Source organism: Xenopus laevis, chromosome 4L (assembly GCF_017654675.1).
Source record: "Xenopus laevis strain J_2021 chromosome 4L, Xenopus_laevis_v10.1, whole genome shotgun sequence".
Taxonomy (NCBI): Eukaryota; Metazoa; Chordata; class Amphibia; order Anura; family Pipidae; genus Xenopus; species Xenopus laevis.
Genome location: NC_054377.1, coordinates 31,533,172 through 31,549,991, shown reverse-complemented (window position 1 = coordinate 31,549,991; position 16,820 = coordinate 31,533,172). Strand labels below are relative to the sequence as shown.

At 36.8% G+C, this 16,820-nt stretch overlaps 1 protein-coding gene across 3 annotated transcripts in view; it reads right to left on the bottom strand.

The window, feature by feature from the left end:
• Positions 1-321: 321 nt before the first annotated feature.
• ehbp1l1.L (EH domain binding protein 1 like 1 L homeolog) overlaps positions 322-16,820 on the bottom strand; it is a 69,597-nt gene continuing 53,098 nt past the window's right edge. For all 3 annotated transcript variants that reach the window (XM_041590052.1, XM_041590054.1, XM_041590053.1), the window contains 10 exons: positions 11,930-12,078; positions 11,412-11,460; positions 8,976-9,713; positions 7,938-8,001; positions 7,028-7,104; positions 5,131-5,251; positions 4,878-4,977; positions 3,417-3,490; positions 1,765-1,879; positions 322-794 (listed from right to left, as the gene is read on the bottom strand). In XM_041590052.1, coding sequence (XP_041445986.1) covers positions 707-794; positions 1,765-1,879; positions 3,417-3,490; positions 4,878-4,977; positions 5,131-5,251; positions 7,028-7,104; positions 7,938-8,001; positions 8,976-9,713; positions 11,412-11,460; positions 11,930-12,078 — 1,575 coding nt within the window. In that variant the 3' untranslated portion in view covers positions 322-706. The remainder of the gene's footprint in view (positions 795-1,764; positions 1,880-3,416; positions 3,491-4,877; positions 4,978-5,130; positions 5,252-7,027; positions 7,105-7,937; positions 8,002-8,975; positions 9,714-11,411; positions 11,461-11,929; positions 12,079-16,820) is intronic.

Below are 16,820 nucleotides of genomic sequence, written 5' to 3'. Positions count from 1 at the left end.
ATATTCCACCACTTTTTTTTCATTCCTATGGGATTTTTTTCATCAAACCATTAGAGCTCATCCATTTATCAAAATGTGAGTTTAGAGCTTAATAAATAAAAACTCACTCACATTCAATTCATTCTTATAGGCTTTTTAGAAAGTTAGAACTCAACATTTGATAAATACGGTTCTAAAAACCCCATTGAAATGAATAGAACGTTGGTGAGTTTTTATTTATTAAGCTCTAAATTCACATTTTGATAAATCTGCCCCTAAATGTGGTGAGCTCTAATCTCACTTTTTAATAAATCTGTCCCATGGCCTGCATGTTGAAAAAAATCAACATTATCTACATTACAAAAACATTTCTATGAATAAAGATAACTGCATATAATACTATCAAAGAACCTATTCATGCAAAAAACACATAATTATAGATCATTACTATGACCTTAGCAGCAAGTGAAAGAACATAAAGCCTGAGTAATATTTAGTAGGGGTTCCACTTCTCAACAACCTTCTGTTTAAGATTTCATAAAGTTCGCAGCTGAACCAGTTTCCTATTATTGCATCATTAGTACTGGTGCTTTGAAAAGATCATTTTATGTGTGTAATGTGCATTTAGCTTCAGGTGAAGTTAATTTCATTGGATTCTGCGTAGTGCAGCTAAAATACGCTGAAGCAGCTTTATCCTCACAGTGGTGCATTATTTTTCACAGAAGACTCAGCTGATACGACATTTCTCCTTTTTGCTTAAACTTCTTCGCCTTTGCTCCAGACTTCTTTCAATTCTTTCATCCTCCTCCACAGCCCTGGAAAATTATGGGTTAATCGGTAAGTCACAGTCTTTTAAGACAAGATAATATCATAAACAAGTAATTATCAGGATTAACTAAATTTGTCATACAGACAGGAAGACACTTGACAAGAAGGGAAATTGAAATAAAATGAATGAAAGGTAATAGGATATAACAGATGGAATGCAGTTGAAGCAGGGTTTCCTTTGACTTTTGAACTGTTAACATACAAACATGTAATGTAATAAAAAGCCTTGTGTTTGTCTACAGTAAATGCTATCTGCTAATTGGATGATATGGGTTGCAAGAAAAGTTTAAGAACATTTAGTACATAACCAAAGTTTCAAATCATAGACCAAAGCACTCAGCACAAAAAGTTACACTACTTCCTCCTTACTAAACAAAATGTATAAAATATTTGGGTAATTGCACAAACTACCTTGTCTTCTGGCATTTCACATGATTCTCACATGGTACTGCATATGGAAATGGCTTTGACATGCCTCTGAAAATAAATTTCTGCAAACCTAATTTCATCATGCAGCAGATATTGCCTCCACACAGGCTGCACAATGTGTTCCTTTGGGTAATAAAGTAATTACAATACAAGCATAACTGGGCTTATTTGGAAAATAGATATAAAAACTGGTTCTATATTTTAAATGTATTGGTTATTTGAGGAAGATTTACTAACACATTTATTCTTGACCTTTTGTATTTTTTCCCTTTGGAAAAATGTTACTTCCCTTATGTTCCAACCAGTGTACACACTGGCAGGTAACGTTTCATTTTTAAACCTAATAAGGATAGTCCTTAAACAGAAATTTTCCGAAAGTTGTAGTCTGTCCAACTTCTGTTTCATCAAATAGGGTAACCAAAACAATCAACCAAGGAATCCCCTGCAGACCAACATGTATGCTTTCTCATATGTGCAGGTGCCAGACCCTCCTTTCCCTTGGGATGGCATTCATTAAAATGTTCTTACCTGATCTCTTTGATATGCAAATCCCTTACAAGACCATCACGTTGATTCACAAGAGACACTAACTCATCCAATAAGAGTTTCTCTCTCTTTTTCTGGGCTTCACTCTTCATACAGTCTGAAAGACAGTCATTATTTTTATGCAGAATTCAACTATATTCTTGGCAAGAAGGGTTTACAACACAATAGGCATAAGAGCCATGCTTAAAAAGCATTGTTTTACAGGTAATTGTATAAAAAGCAGTCAAAACATTAAGATTACAGTTTGCCTAAAAGCACCAAAAATCTGAAACATTCAAAGGCCCATTTATGGTGAAGCAAGGTGCAAAGATCTTGTGTCTTTGCACTGCAACATGTTTTACCTGCCTGACTGCCAATCAGGCATGTTTACAGCCCAAGGACCACAAGCCAGTACTTTCTTTCTTGCATATTTTAAACAATAGCAAAATAAATGTGTCCACAAAAAATAAAGTGTATATATTGAATTATGTACCCTGTATTGTAAAATATAAGGATATTAAAAACCACAGAGGAGTTCTATGGCCATATATGGGTCATGGAACTCCAAGGTGACTAATGTTCTCATATTTTACAACTGGGGGTAAATTATTTATTATAATAAACAAGTTTCATTGAGTTATGTAACAGAAATCACTAAGTACTGATTATAACCAGTATTAATACAAGTATAATTTACAGTACTGTATATTCATGGCTCTTGTGTATTATAGGGGGTACCCAACAGTTTGGTACTATTCATATAAGAAAATAAAACACATTTGTTACTGTCTGATGTTGATAGATATTGTAGTTCAACAAACATTGACACTATATTACATAATGAAGTCTTGGGACAAGAAACTTTTTCCTTTTATGATTTTATAATTTGCATTTGTTTACAACCCCCACACCACAATCATTAGGCTGATATTTGACTCCCACTCACATTCTTTCATCAATTAATAAATTAATAGAAATTAATTAGACCTATGCCACACAAACGTTTTGAGATGAGCAGTGCTTTAGAATTCCAGCAAACAGCGTACTATTATATATTTCAAGGTTCAAGCAGTAAGTGGCTAATAATTTCCTCATGCTGTGACAATGAATGATGATATATATATTTTTATATATATATATAAATATATATATATATTTTTTTTACCAGTTATTGGACCTACAGAATAATACAGTTATCCAGTATCTAAATGAGCCAAAAAGTGTTCAAATTTGCCCCTTGCTGCCCCCACTGCTTTTTCAAATGTTTTTTGGCATTAGCTCTAATGCCATGTTTAAAAAAAAAAACTCAAGTGCCATTATACCATAGTCCTTCTAAAATTAATGAAATTATTTTGCACCATAATATGCTTTGAAAAGTCTAATGAAATGAATGAGCACCCCACATATACTCCTACTCATTACAATAGTGCCCCAAATTGCCCTGTCTGTCATTTTTTTCTCCTCTGGTGACACTACTGACACACCTCATGCTCATGGGAAGAGATCAGGAGAGGTACTTCATACAGCACAGGGTGTTACATAGTTACATAGCCATAAAAGATTATTTTCCCCCCAAAGTACATCTTGGTATTAAAAAACATTTCCCTTTTCTAATTTGTCTGGGATGAGACAGCTTTTAGTTCCTTTATACTTACCATCAATACATAATAACCCTCGGAGGTCTCTGCTCAGGAGCTCAAATCTCCTTTCCAGATCTTGCTCTTCTACACTATAATAATAGAGATTTAAAAATTGGTAGCACAGTCTGTTCATTTTTTTTTTAAATTCCATGGAAACAAAAAACTTTAAAACAAGATTGTTTTGTTTATGTAAATTGTTTGTTTGTAAACTGACCTCATATATACTATACATATAGTCTAGATGGTGACCCTTATATTTACTATGATTTAGAGCAGTTGAAAAATGTACATCTTTTATAGGTCACATCAGCTTTTCAGTCGCTGATAGTTATTAACAAAACAAGAGCAGGTGGTATTATTTGCATAAACACCGCTGTCCTATTAAAGGAAAACTATACCAAACAAAGAAGGTCTCTATAAAAAGATATTGCATAAAACAGCTCATATGTAAAACCTTGCTTCATGTAAATAAACAATTTTCATAATAATATACCTTTTGAGTAGTATGTACTATTGAGTAATCATAGATACAAGTGCCATTTTAAAAAATAAGGGCCGCCCCCTGGGATTGTATGATTGACGGTGCATATAAACATACCAAACAAACTATACATGTTAGGTCACATGAGCCAATTAACAGACAGAGTTCTGTCTTTTGCTTCCACACTTCTTCCTGTTACAGTTAGAGCTGCAGTATTTCTGGTCAGGTGATCTCTCTGGCAGCACACAGACCATCGCCAAATGGTGAAACATCACCTTGCATTTACCTGAGTGACTTTCTGATATATTAATCTTAAACTTAAAGAATAACCTTACCTCCATACTACACGTTAAGTACTTCGAAATGCATATTTATCAAAACATTCTTTTTTTATTAGAGTCATTTTCAGAATGCAGGTTTTACTATAAAGTAGCAATTTAAATCTAATTATTAGGGATGTAGCGAACTGTTCGCCGGCGAACTAGTTCGCGCGAACTTCGACTGTTCGCGTCCGCCGAATGTTCGCGAACGTCACGCGACATTCGCCAATAGGCGTTCGCGTCAAAAATCGTTCGACCATTCGACCATTCGATTCCTTCGACCGCTAAAATCGAAGGATTTTCGTTCGAATCGAACGATCGAAGCCATTGGATTGAATGAAATCATTCGATCAAATGGCTTCGATCGTTCGATTCGAACGAAAATCCTTCGATCGAACGATTAAAATCCTTCGATCGTTCGAATCGAACGATTTTCGGATGTTCGAAGTTCGCGAACTGTTCGCATTTTTTGCCGGTGTTCGCGAACGGCGTTCGCGAACACATAAACGGCAGTTCGCTACATCCCTACTAATCATCACCATAAAACTGGTAGAAATGGAAAATGTTAAGAATCTTGTATGTCCAGTTTTAGTTTTAATGTATAGTTGCTGTTAAACACACCCTCTGCATTATCATTTTACATAATTATTGCCTTTTGTATTGTTCACTACTTACAGCAGCTGTAGCTCATCCTGCCTGCGGATCAATACATTCCTTCGATTTACTAGTGAGAACCACTCCTGAATCAGAGTCTCCTCTTCCTCTTTATCTGACCCTATAGTAAAGAAAAAACAGAATGTTGTCAAATATGCGCAAATGATATAAGCCAAATTCACAAACATGTCAGTTTGACAAAAGTGAATTGAATTATATTTTGTTTAGTCTATATTACCCAGCATATTGAATTTTTTTTGCTGAAATGTCATACCATTTTCCATAAGAGAACGGAGATCTCTTTCTACCACTGAAGCCCTTTCATCAATATTTCTCTGTTCAAGCTCTAGTGCTGCAAGTTCCGCTGTAACATATTGGCTGGTGTCTCTGAAACCCTGAGAAAAGAAAGAGAGCGGGGCTTATTTATAAAATTTAAACAATGCAGAATGGTTCACACAGTGAACATATCTGTCCTGCCCATGGTTATACAGTATTTAAAATGCTGGACAAGAGTGGTGCATTTAATGTGCAAATTTTTATTCACTCTGTGAATGTCCACCATGAGAGCTTTTAAAATATGGCATAAATCACAAATTGCAAATATTTCTGTGTTTAAGTTATGCTGCAACTTTGGTGGCAGAGAAAATATTTGCAGATTGCGAATTGAATTTACTTTTACCGCTATTATGATGCACAACAACCTTGCACAGGGGGGTAGATTTACTAAAGGACGAAGTGGCTAACACTAGCGACAATTCGCCAGGGTTACCATCCGAAATGACATTGGCTATTCACTAACAGGCGTAGGCGTCAATTTGTTAGCGAAAGAGACAGTCGCTAGCGTTCATTTGCACTCTATCGCCAGGCGACTTTTTGCTCTGGCGAAAGGTTTTTCAGAACCTTAACTCTTTCGCCAGATTTGACTTCTCCAACTCAGACCAGGCGAAGTGCTTAAAAGAAGCTAGATCTTCCTCAAGCATCTGTTACTTACATCATATCCTGTGTGCCAAAAATGCATTAAAGTTCAAAAAACTTTGAACTTTTCCTTTTTTTTAAACAGGATTTCCTGCAAAAGTCCTAACAAACTTTTTTTGTGTAACCGGTTTTCTCCAGACATTTTATATGGAACATTCATTTTACATCTTCACTATTAAATGCTCACACTGCCGAAGTAATGCTAGCAAAAAGTCGCCAGCGTTCGGCGCCCATGAGCATTTGCACCTGGCGAAGTGGTGCAAGGTCTGCAAAGCTGATGCTGGTGAAAATTTGCCCATTAGTGAATCTACCCCAGTGGCTGCACTCATTCAACCACCTGCCTCACTTGCGAATATTTATGCACAATGTGAATTCACAAAAGCTAGAGAGATGGCCACAGCAGTGCAATATTTCAGCCCAAACTTTATAAATGACAAACAGTGACTTTTATGAATAAATTAATCATGGGTGTCCACAGAAATTTTTCCAGGGGGAGCAAGCAGGTAAAAGTATTACAAGTATTACCAATATTTTGGTGGCAAAGACACAACACTAGAGACAGGCAGGTTAAAGTTGTGGAAATCAGGAGAACAGAACAGGGGAACTGGCCCTGAATGTGAGGTACAAACATTTGGGGGAGGGCAAGTGCACTTGCACCTGTTTGTGGACTCCCATGTGTCAGACAGATACAATGGTAATAGAAATGCTTATTCTTTATAAATGCTGTATTTTACTGTGAATCAAACAAATATAAATAAACAATATTTTCGGAAAAAAACAGGAACAAATAAAATAAATACAATTTGAAAACATTTGAAGGGCCTCTATATTCTCCTTTTGTGTTCAAACTTTGTGGTTATCTAATCAAAATATTGATGCATGGTAAGTATATAATTATGTTCCTCTTGTTTTGTTTGCCCTAGCGTCTGTGAAGGTGCTACCAGTTTACCTGGTATAGTATAGAACAGTGCATTCAGATGGAGGTTTGTAGGCAGGATGAGTGATCAGTTCATCTGATATGATGCCATTTAGCATATGTCAGAAACAGCAAACAGGAACAACCGCCCATATTTGATTGTACAAAGAAATAGCATGAGATTATTGATAATATATTGAGACTATCTCCTATACTAATACAATACAGTAATAAAATATAAGTATAAAGTGGCCCTTTTAGTGCAGTTATGAACACATACTGAAGCTTCTTCCTCTTTCACTCTGGCCTCTGTGGTTGGGATTGAAGGGGAAGTTGTCGGTATAGAAGGCACTATCTCTGTAAAGAAAATATTCATAAAATGATATTGGTTTAGAGCAATAACACAATGACGAATAGCTAAATGCAACAAACCTTCAAAGTTAGTTTTCTTATGCCATGACCTAGTCTTGCAGTCTTAAATATGTTATTTTATATTGCAATTACTGCCCATATTATTTTCAGTAATTTTACATCAGCCCAGAATTCAATCCGATGTGATAAACAGAAATCTTAACTGATGAATGCTTCTAACCCTGATTTATTAGTATTTCTAATACAATTAATGTCTAAAACACTTAGGGGATTATTTACTAAACCTCAGTTTTTTCTGGTTGAGATTTTTTGGGGGAAAAACTCAAATTTTCTCTGGAAAAAAATAAGAAATCCGCCATCTCAAACCTGTTGAGGTCATGTAGAAGTCAAAGGTAGATGTCCCTTTTACAATTTGAAGACGTGATCTGCGTTAGGTTTCATCCGATAATCTGAAAAATTGGGGGGTTTTGGGCAATATCACATCAATTTTTGCATTTCGGGCATCAAATCTGAGAAATTCGTACAATTTGAGTTTTGCGCTCAATTTTATCAAGTCTTTTTTTCTAGTTATTTTATTGATAAATAAGTTAAAATCGTGGATGGGAGTTCGGTCAAGATTGGTTTAATAAAAAGATTAGATAAATTTGAGTTTTAGTAAATAACCCCATTAATATTACACAGCAAGACTGTAACTATTCTAATGAAAATAAAAACTTATTTAACAGAAAAAGTAGAGGCATCCAAAAATAAATTATGTTAGTGTGCAAATAGTGGTGAGATAGAAGGGAACATAATAAGCTTTACACAATGGAGCTAACCATTTATAATTTGAGATGAGGGTCTGGAATCAGTCTCGTGGCTTTTTTGTGTGATATCCACTTCCTGCAGAGAGCACAACAATGTTTAAGTGACAGATATGCAAGTAAAAAAAACATTTCAATAACACTTATGGCAGGGCCACTTTAAAACATGGGCAAAAGGGGCAATTGCTCAGGGCCCACACTGATCTCTCTATCTGCCATAACATTTGTAGTACTGGCACACACCTTATTTCCTTGTTTATTTTGTTTTTTCTTTTACCTAAATTTCTACTGAAAGAGGGTAGTCTCATTAAAAAAATCACCTCACCAAAAATCTAATGAAGAAAATTTTATTCCATTCTGCCAGACAACCAAACATTTGAAGATTTGTACAAATTTCTTAAGTGTGCTACAAGGTTTTTCTATTGGTATCTTTACCCTGGCCCCACCAGTGCCTTAAAACAGCCATGCTGGAGAACAATGGGGTTTTCTTTCTCAATTCAAGAAAAACACTGAGAAAAAGCACAGACGTGGGAAAAAACTCGCAAGTATTTTCTGAAACCTCAAATATTCTGAATTTATTATAGGAAAAAACAGCAAATAGTCACCAGAAAAAAGATGGCAAGGTCGTATAAAAGTCGATGGGAATGTTCTCTAACAACTTTATTGATTTATTTTCCCAGTTTAAAACATTTGAGATTTTCAGCCTCATTGAAAATAAATGGGACAATGAGATTCTCGCTAGCAATTGTGAAAAAACACGCACGGGAATAGTTTGTCATGGTTTTTTCTTAAGTAAGCTAGCATTCGAGGAAAAAAGTAATTCCCAAACTTGGATTCTAATAATTATGCCCCTATTGTGTTAGAGGATAAAATACATAAAAGCTAGACTAACTAAAGACATCAGTTATTGCCTTTTTTTGTTGTTTGTAGTGAAAAAGCTTCTATTTAGATCAGTTGAATTGTCAGACACTAACTGGAAAAATATAATCTATGATTCCTAAATTTCTGTTTAACCAATGATATAAACAATATCATTACTACTACTGCACTGACCTCTGAAAGTGACTGAGTGCGTATAAGAGAACGTCTCTTCTTGACAAGGTCTGCATCACGGAGGTGACCCAGACCTCCTCCTTTTCTTGGAGGAGGAACTGGGGTAGAAGTAGAAGAAGTACTGGCATCTACTTGTTCCCAGTTAGAATCACACCCATTCAACCCTTCATTTACACTCAGTCTTTTTTTGATTCGAGGTGGTTGTGTCTCATGTGTCAGTGATGTTTGATTAGTAGTCTTGTGCTCTTCATTTATTGTAAGATCATGTGAAGCTTCTTTGGATTTACTTTTATCCTCAGATGATCTAGAGCCTTGCTTTTCTTTTCCAGAGCTTGGCATTTTCTGCTCTGTGAAGGAAAACCTGTGCTTTTCTCTTTCTTCCACATTATCAGAAGCTGATTTTTCTTGTTTTACATAGGAAGCTGTTTTTAAAACTTCAGGAGATTTTTTCACCATCTTTTTTAGATCAGGTGAAATATCTGCATTTAAGTGCTCTGGTGAAATAATTTTTCCAGCAGTATTCAGAATTTTTGACTTCTCAGTGGTGATGCTTGCCATACTGGAAAATTCAGCTTCACTCCCTTGAGTAGCACTGACTTCACGTTTCTGAGAAATGAAATGATCACGTATTTGGCAGAGATACGTAAGAATAATGAGCTTGTCGGGAATAGGATGAAGAAGCATATCTGTAGGACACAGAAGGGCAGGAATTCCAAGACTAGCAAAGCCATCAAATGCCTAAAAATTAAGAGAGGTGGGTGGTTTGAATTTTTAAAATAGAAAATAAACACAACATATAAAAACTTTAAACACTAACAAAGACCATTTTGGGTTACCGCTATAATATTTGAGAAAAAAAGTGTTACATGATTGCCATATACAGTAGTTATCTCTATAGAAATTATATTAACTCATTCTCAGTGTTCTCTCACTTAAGTGTTCTCTCACTTAAGCCTTGAAGTATCTGAACTTATAGTTCTGTAAAAATGTATAAATCCTATTGTAGCTCAGTGGTTGTGCAGGGGTGTGACTGAACTACTGTTGAGGTTCTCTGTATCTACTTGAGGATGGTTGAAACTAAAAATGAAAATTTTAGGATATGGGCATCAGAGTTGTAAATTTTAAAAGCCTGTTTAGTTTTCTGTACTTGTATGCCTTTTTATTGAATTAACCCAGATGTGTAAATTATTTTGTCCCAGGGCCAAAGATTTAGAAATGTAATGCACATATCAGAAAGATACAGGGGGTTACTGAAACTATGCCCTACTTAACCCTTTTTCTTCTCTGGTTTATGCCATGGGTTTTTCTTTTTAGTAGTAACCCTTATACTGTAGCTATAAGGGCACAATTGAGAAGGGAGAACCAATTTACTATACTACTTATATATAGAAGCTGTGATAGAAGTATTCAGCACAGTAGCCAGTATATTCCATGTTTTGATAATCATAACGAAAAATTCAAATATAATCGAATACAAAGAGATCATTTAAAGTGATACGGACACTAAAACTTTTCTTTTCAAAATATTAATCTACATTATGGAGCAGATTTACGAAGCTCGAGTGAATAATTCGAATGGAAAAAAATTCAAATTTCAAAATTTTTTTTTTGGTACTTCGACCATCGAATTGGTCAAATTTGATCTAATTCTATCGAATTCGATCAAATCGAATGATTCAAACGATTCAAAGTAAAAATCGTTTGACTATTCGACCATTCGATAATCGAAGTACTGTCGATTAAAAATACTTCGACTTCATACTTCGCCACTTTAAACCTACCGAGGTGCAATGTTAGTCTATGGGGACCTTCCCCAGCACTTTTCTAAGTTTTTTTTGGTCAAATAAAAATCCTTCGATTGTTCGCTTAAAATCGTTTGAATCGTTTGATTTGAACGATTTTTTATTCAATCATTCGATTGAAGCTTTTGCGCTAAAATCCTTTGAATTTGATATTCGAAGGATTTTACTTCGACTCTTGATAAATCTGCCCCTATATGTCATGTTGATAGTTTTTCACTGATAGTTCTGCTTTTGTAAGTAATTGTTACTTGAAGTTCCTTAACCTGTTTTGCCAACCTGACTGTCCCTTCTCAACCTGTCATTTAGAGTTTCTAATGCTAACAGACTCCTGCTGCACAAATATGGCAACCCCCTCATAGAGGAACATAGGGGTAAGAAGAGTAATTTAAAAGCATCTGGCAAATGCTTTTATGGCAAAATTATAAATTGTATGCAAAGACAATATTATGATAGATATAAAAAAAGGTTATTTTCTCGTGTCAGTATCTCTTGAAGAAATAATTAAATGTGAACAGTTTTTTACTTTCTAATTTTTATAAAATATTGCATGGTCTAAAAAGTACAAAAATATGTGTGATACAACTATGATCTGTCCTACACTAACTGGTTCAATTAGACAAGAAGTTAAACTTACTTTTTTATTGTTTTCCTTAATATTTAATGGATCCAGAACTTCATAGTTACTAAAAGATAAAAAAAGAATTAGGGTGCTATAAATATACAGTTATCGACTAGAGTAGAATATGCCAATTCAAAATTATTTAGCATTTACCTGTAGTAACTATCTATAATTTTACTTTATATTTTTCTAGTATTATTGCTAGTGAAAATTAGTTTCATATTTCCATTTTTTTCTTTTTCTTTAATGTTCAGATCTTTCTCAATAGATAGGGACAGAAAAGTTTTTGAAATGGAAAGATCTTTAAGTGAAGCAAATAGCAGAAATAATATCCTTGTTGCATATCTTATTTAACTTTTGGTTAATGGTAAAGGGTTTTACTCCTGTTTGAGGAGCCTTACATTGCCTTTTTCTCCTTCAGTTATTACCATCTTTCTAATATTTCTTGTTTAGCAAATCAAATTAAATTTCAACACCCAGAACTGTTGCCCATGATGGCCCTCATTTTTTTCTTATTGTATGTTACTTCTCACATGATCTCAGGATGGAAATGATGAAGAATCGCACAGAATGCCAATCCATTTCTCCAGGATGTTGTAAAATTGTTCACACGCACACCACGGTAACTGGCAGTCACCTCTTGACACCAGCATAGCAGTGAATCGATACTGCTGTACACCACCTGTAAAGACAGCAATGCAGATATACTTTATATATATATATATATATATATATATATATATATATTTATTATTTTTATTATTTTTTTATGTGCACACACACACCACACACACACCCCCACACATGCATATATATATATATATATATATATATATATATATATATATATATTTTTTTATTATTTATTTATTTTTTTTTTTTCATAGGACAGACAAATAAAAAGTTATTACACGGATATCATGTACATGTGTACAAGATATGCATTACTCTAAGGTCGATTTGCACAGGTTAATGTAAATTACAATATGAATTAACCAAATAGTAATAATAAGACTCTAGATTTTTATATCCTACACCCTACAACAGTGACAGCAACAAAAATGAACAGCCACAAAATGTCCACAATGCAACATGCATGAGATGCCAAGATGGGAGATGGTATTGTTAGGCAGGCCAAGGGGTTTAATATTAAGGTAAAGTTATAGAACAGCATTCTGCAGTCTACCATGGGTAAGTTAATAAGTTAAGTTAATAGTTAAACTTGCAAAGAAAGTAGTAAGGCGTTACAGATGTTCTGAAGCAACATAAAGTGGTTTGATAATAATACTGGGTGAGACTTCCTTTTGGGACATTGAAACCTTGACAATTGGATTATTTGGGAAAGCTGTGGACATTCCCTATCTGACTTTCACCTGGTGAATAAATTATAAGGAGTGCAGGCCAATCTAGTTATTTTTATAAATGCATTGAAAAAAAAAATCTTTTAAAACATCTCAAGAGTCATTGATCTACTATTTAATTTCCTATAACCCCATCCAACCAAATAACCAGCATAAGGAGTGTTAATTTAAAAAATTTAAAAATTTAAAAAAGAGATCATTAGGGAGTAGTATCTATATATATATATATTATAGTGTATAATAAAGTGTATAAACAAACATTGATGATCCTTAATTAAACCATTAGAAAGAAGGCACTTTAAATTATATCTCTATATGTTGAACACAAAAGTATAATTGCTACTTAATGTCCAACCGACTATGCTGTACATATACCTCATATTACTGTTTGTTATGTGCCCATTTTATAGCTTTTATCATTTGTCAAATAATAGTATAATTTCCTTTCATGTTTAAAAATAAAAAAATATGTATTCCAATGTGATTTCATCTGAATATGAACAAATATTTAGAACTGCCATTATATGTAAAACAGCTTAGTAGGTGATGAAAACCAGAATGGTAAAATAATAAGTACTAAAGAGAACAAATTTATTGTGTGTGTTTATAAAAAAACCAAAATGGTCAGCTCTTGCTACCTTTGCTCCCACTCACTCGTCAACAACATGTAAGGCCCGAGGGCCCCGAGGTAGTAAGGACCAAGGAGGAGGTAGCAAAAGTCCGAGTTCGCAGTACAAAGGGAGTAGGCAATAGAATAGTCGTAAACAGGCAGTAGAATCAGTTCAGGCAGACGAGGTTCAAATACGAGGGTTCAGGCAAGGTCGGTACACAAGATATTCAACAAGAAGCACACCCAGGAATCAGCAAGTGAAAACCTATAATTGGGCATTGAGGACAGTCTGAAGTTGCTTTAAATAGACCTGGGTTTGGCGCCAAATTTGGACGCCCTGACGTCATGACGCCGACGCCGACGCACTGACGCCGACGTCCTGACGCCGGCAACCAATCCGGGAGCGAGAAGACGCTGACATCATAATGTTGTGCCCAGCAGGATCCAGGCGGTCGCCATCTTGGACGCCATCTTGGGAAGAATCACCGATTTCCATTACAGTACCCCCCTCCTTAGGGGGGGCCTCAGGACCACCTGGGTTGGAAGGGAATAGTCGATGGAATTTTTGGACCAAGCGAGGAGCATGGACATCGGAACCTTTTACCCATGAGCACTCTTCAGGACCGAATCCCTTCCATTCAATGAGGTACTGCATGGTGCCTCTAGAAATCCGAGAGTCCAAAATCTTTTTTACTTCAAACTCACTATGCCCATCCACGATGACAGGAGCTGGGGAAGAAGAAGAAGAAAAAACTGCAGGTTTGAGCAAAGAGACATGAAAGGCATTAGGGATCCGCATCTCAGGAGGAAGTTGCAACCGCACCGCCACAGGATTGATGATCTCGGTGATAGGGAAGGGACCAATAAACTTAGGACCAAGTTTAGGTGAAGGAACTTTGACACGAATATTGCGAGTGGACAGCCAGACCTTGTCACCGGGAACATACAGAGGGGAAGAAACTCTTCTCTTGTCAGCAAACATCTTCTGTGTAAGGGAACTCTTCTCTAAGTTGACAGCAGTAGCCTGCCAGATGGCCAACATGTGGGCAGCTTGATCGTTGGCGGCAGGAACATTAGTGAGTAGAAGATCCTGCGGAAAAGCCAAGGGATTAAGACCATAAACACAAAAAAAAGGAGACTTTTCAGAAGAAGAGTGCAGGGCATTATTATGTGCAAACTCGGCCCAAGGAAGAAGGTCAGCCCAATCATCCTGACACAGGGATACATGACACCGGAGGAATTGTTCAAGGGCCTGGTTAACTCTTTCTGCTGCTCCATTAGACTGGGGATGGTAAGAAGAAGAAAACTGAAGAGAGATGTTAAGGGCTTTACAAAGGGACCTCCAAAACTTCGAAACAAATTGGGATCCACGGTCAGAGACAATCTCAGCAGGAAAACCATGGAGACGAAAAATATGTTTAATAAATAATGAAGAAAGTTCTGGAGCTGAAGGAAGTTTCCGAAGAGGGATGAAGTGTGCCATCTTACTAAATCTGTCAATCACCACCCATATGACAGTGTAGCCAGAGGAAGGAGGAAGATCCACGATGAAATCCATTGCCAAATGGGTCCAAGGGCGGGAGGGAACAGGCAAAGGTAAAAGTAGGCCTTTAGGAGGAGAATGTCCAGACTTGGATACAGCACAAGTGGAGCAAGAAGAAACAAAGTCTTTAACATCTTTTCTTAACGAAGGCCACCAGACAAGACGAGATAAAAGTTCAATTGTTTTCTTTACTCCAGGATGACCGGCCTGCTTTGAATTGTGGGATTGGACCAGAATGGATTGACGAAGCTCAGGAGGAACAAAGGCTACGCCTACAGGAGTTTCCACAGGAGCAGAAGATTGACTAGACAAAAGATGAGAAGCAATGGAAGGAAACAGGGCGGCAATGATCTTTGTGGGAGGCACAATGGGTTCAGAGTCTTCAGAGATGGGATCTTCAGGTAAAAAACTTCTGGAAAGGGCATCTGCTTTCTTGTTCCTTGAACCAGGGCGAAAAGTTAAGATGAAGTTAAAACGTGAGAAGAACAGTGCCCATCTGGCTTGTCGGGGATTGAGGCGCTTAAGGGTCTGGATATACTCTATGTTTTTGTGGTCGGTGAAGATAGTTACAGGGACCGATGACCCTTCAAGTAAATGTCTCCACTCTTCTAGAGCAAGTTTGACAGCCAGTAACTCACGGTTCCCTACGTCATAATTTCTTTCAGAGGAGGAAAACTTTTTGGAAAAGAAGGCACACGGATGAAGTTTCCCATCAGAAGAGGATCTTTGGGATAATATTGCTCCTGCTCCGATATCCGAGGCATCTACTTCGATGAAGAAAGGTTGGAGATGTTCGGGGTGCCTAAGGATTGGGGCAGACGAAAAGGATTCCTTAAGAGTCTTGAAGGCTTCTAAGGCTAGGGGAGACCAATGTTGAGGTTTACCCCCTTTACGTATGAGAGCAAGAATTGGAGCAATCTTGGAAGAAAAACCTTTAATGAACTGTCTATAATAGTTAGCAAAGCCGATGAATCTTTGAATAGCCTTGACACTGGTGGGAAGAGGCCAATCTTGAATTGCCGAAACCTTGGTTGGATCCATCTTAAAGCCTTGTTGGGAAATTATGTATCCAAGGAAGGAAATGGATGATACTTCAAAGGAACATTTCTCCAACTTGGCAAACAGATTGTTGTTTCGTAGCCGAGAAAGGACTTCTAGAACCTGAAGACGATGTTCTTGGAGGTTTTTGGAAAAAATAAGAATATCGTCCAAATAAACGACTACAAATCGCCCCAGCAGATCCCGGAAGATATCATTAACGAATTCTTGAAAGACCGCAGGAGCATTGCAAAGGCCAAAGGGCATAACCAAATACTCATAATGCCCGTCACGAGTATTGAATGCGGTCTTCCATTCGTCTCCTTCTCTGATCCGGATAAGATTGTAGGCCCCACGCAGGTCTAATTTGGTGAAGAGGCTTGCACCCTTGAGCTGGTCAAACAATTCAGAGATGAGAGGAAGAGGGTAACGGTTTTTCACCATGATTTTGTTCAGACCCCTGTAGTCAATGCAGGGCCGCAAACTGCCGTCTTTCTTTTCCACAAAGAAGAATCCAGCCCCGGCCGGAGAGGAGGAAGGACGAATAAAACCCCTTTGAAGATTCTCCTGGATGTATTCCTTCATAGCAGAGGTTTCGGAAGGCGAAAGCGGGTAAGTGCGGCCCCTAGGAGGCATGGACCCAGGAAGCAGTTCAACAGGACAATCATAGGGACGATGAGGGGGTAAGGTTTCAGCAGACTTTTTATTGAAAACGTCAGAGAAGGCTTGGTAAACTGGAGGTAAAGAAGAATTCGGGGTTACAGAAGAAACTTTGATAATAGATTTGACAGGCAGACAGTTCTGTTGGCAAAAAGAACTCCATCGGGAGATCTGAGCTGAAGACCAATCAATGACTGGATTGTGAACACTCA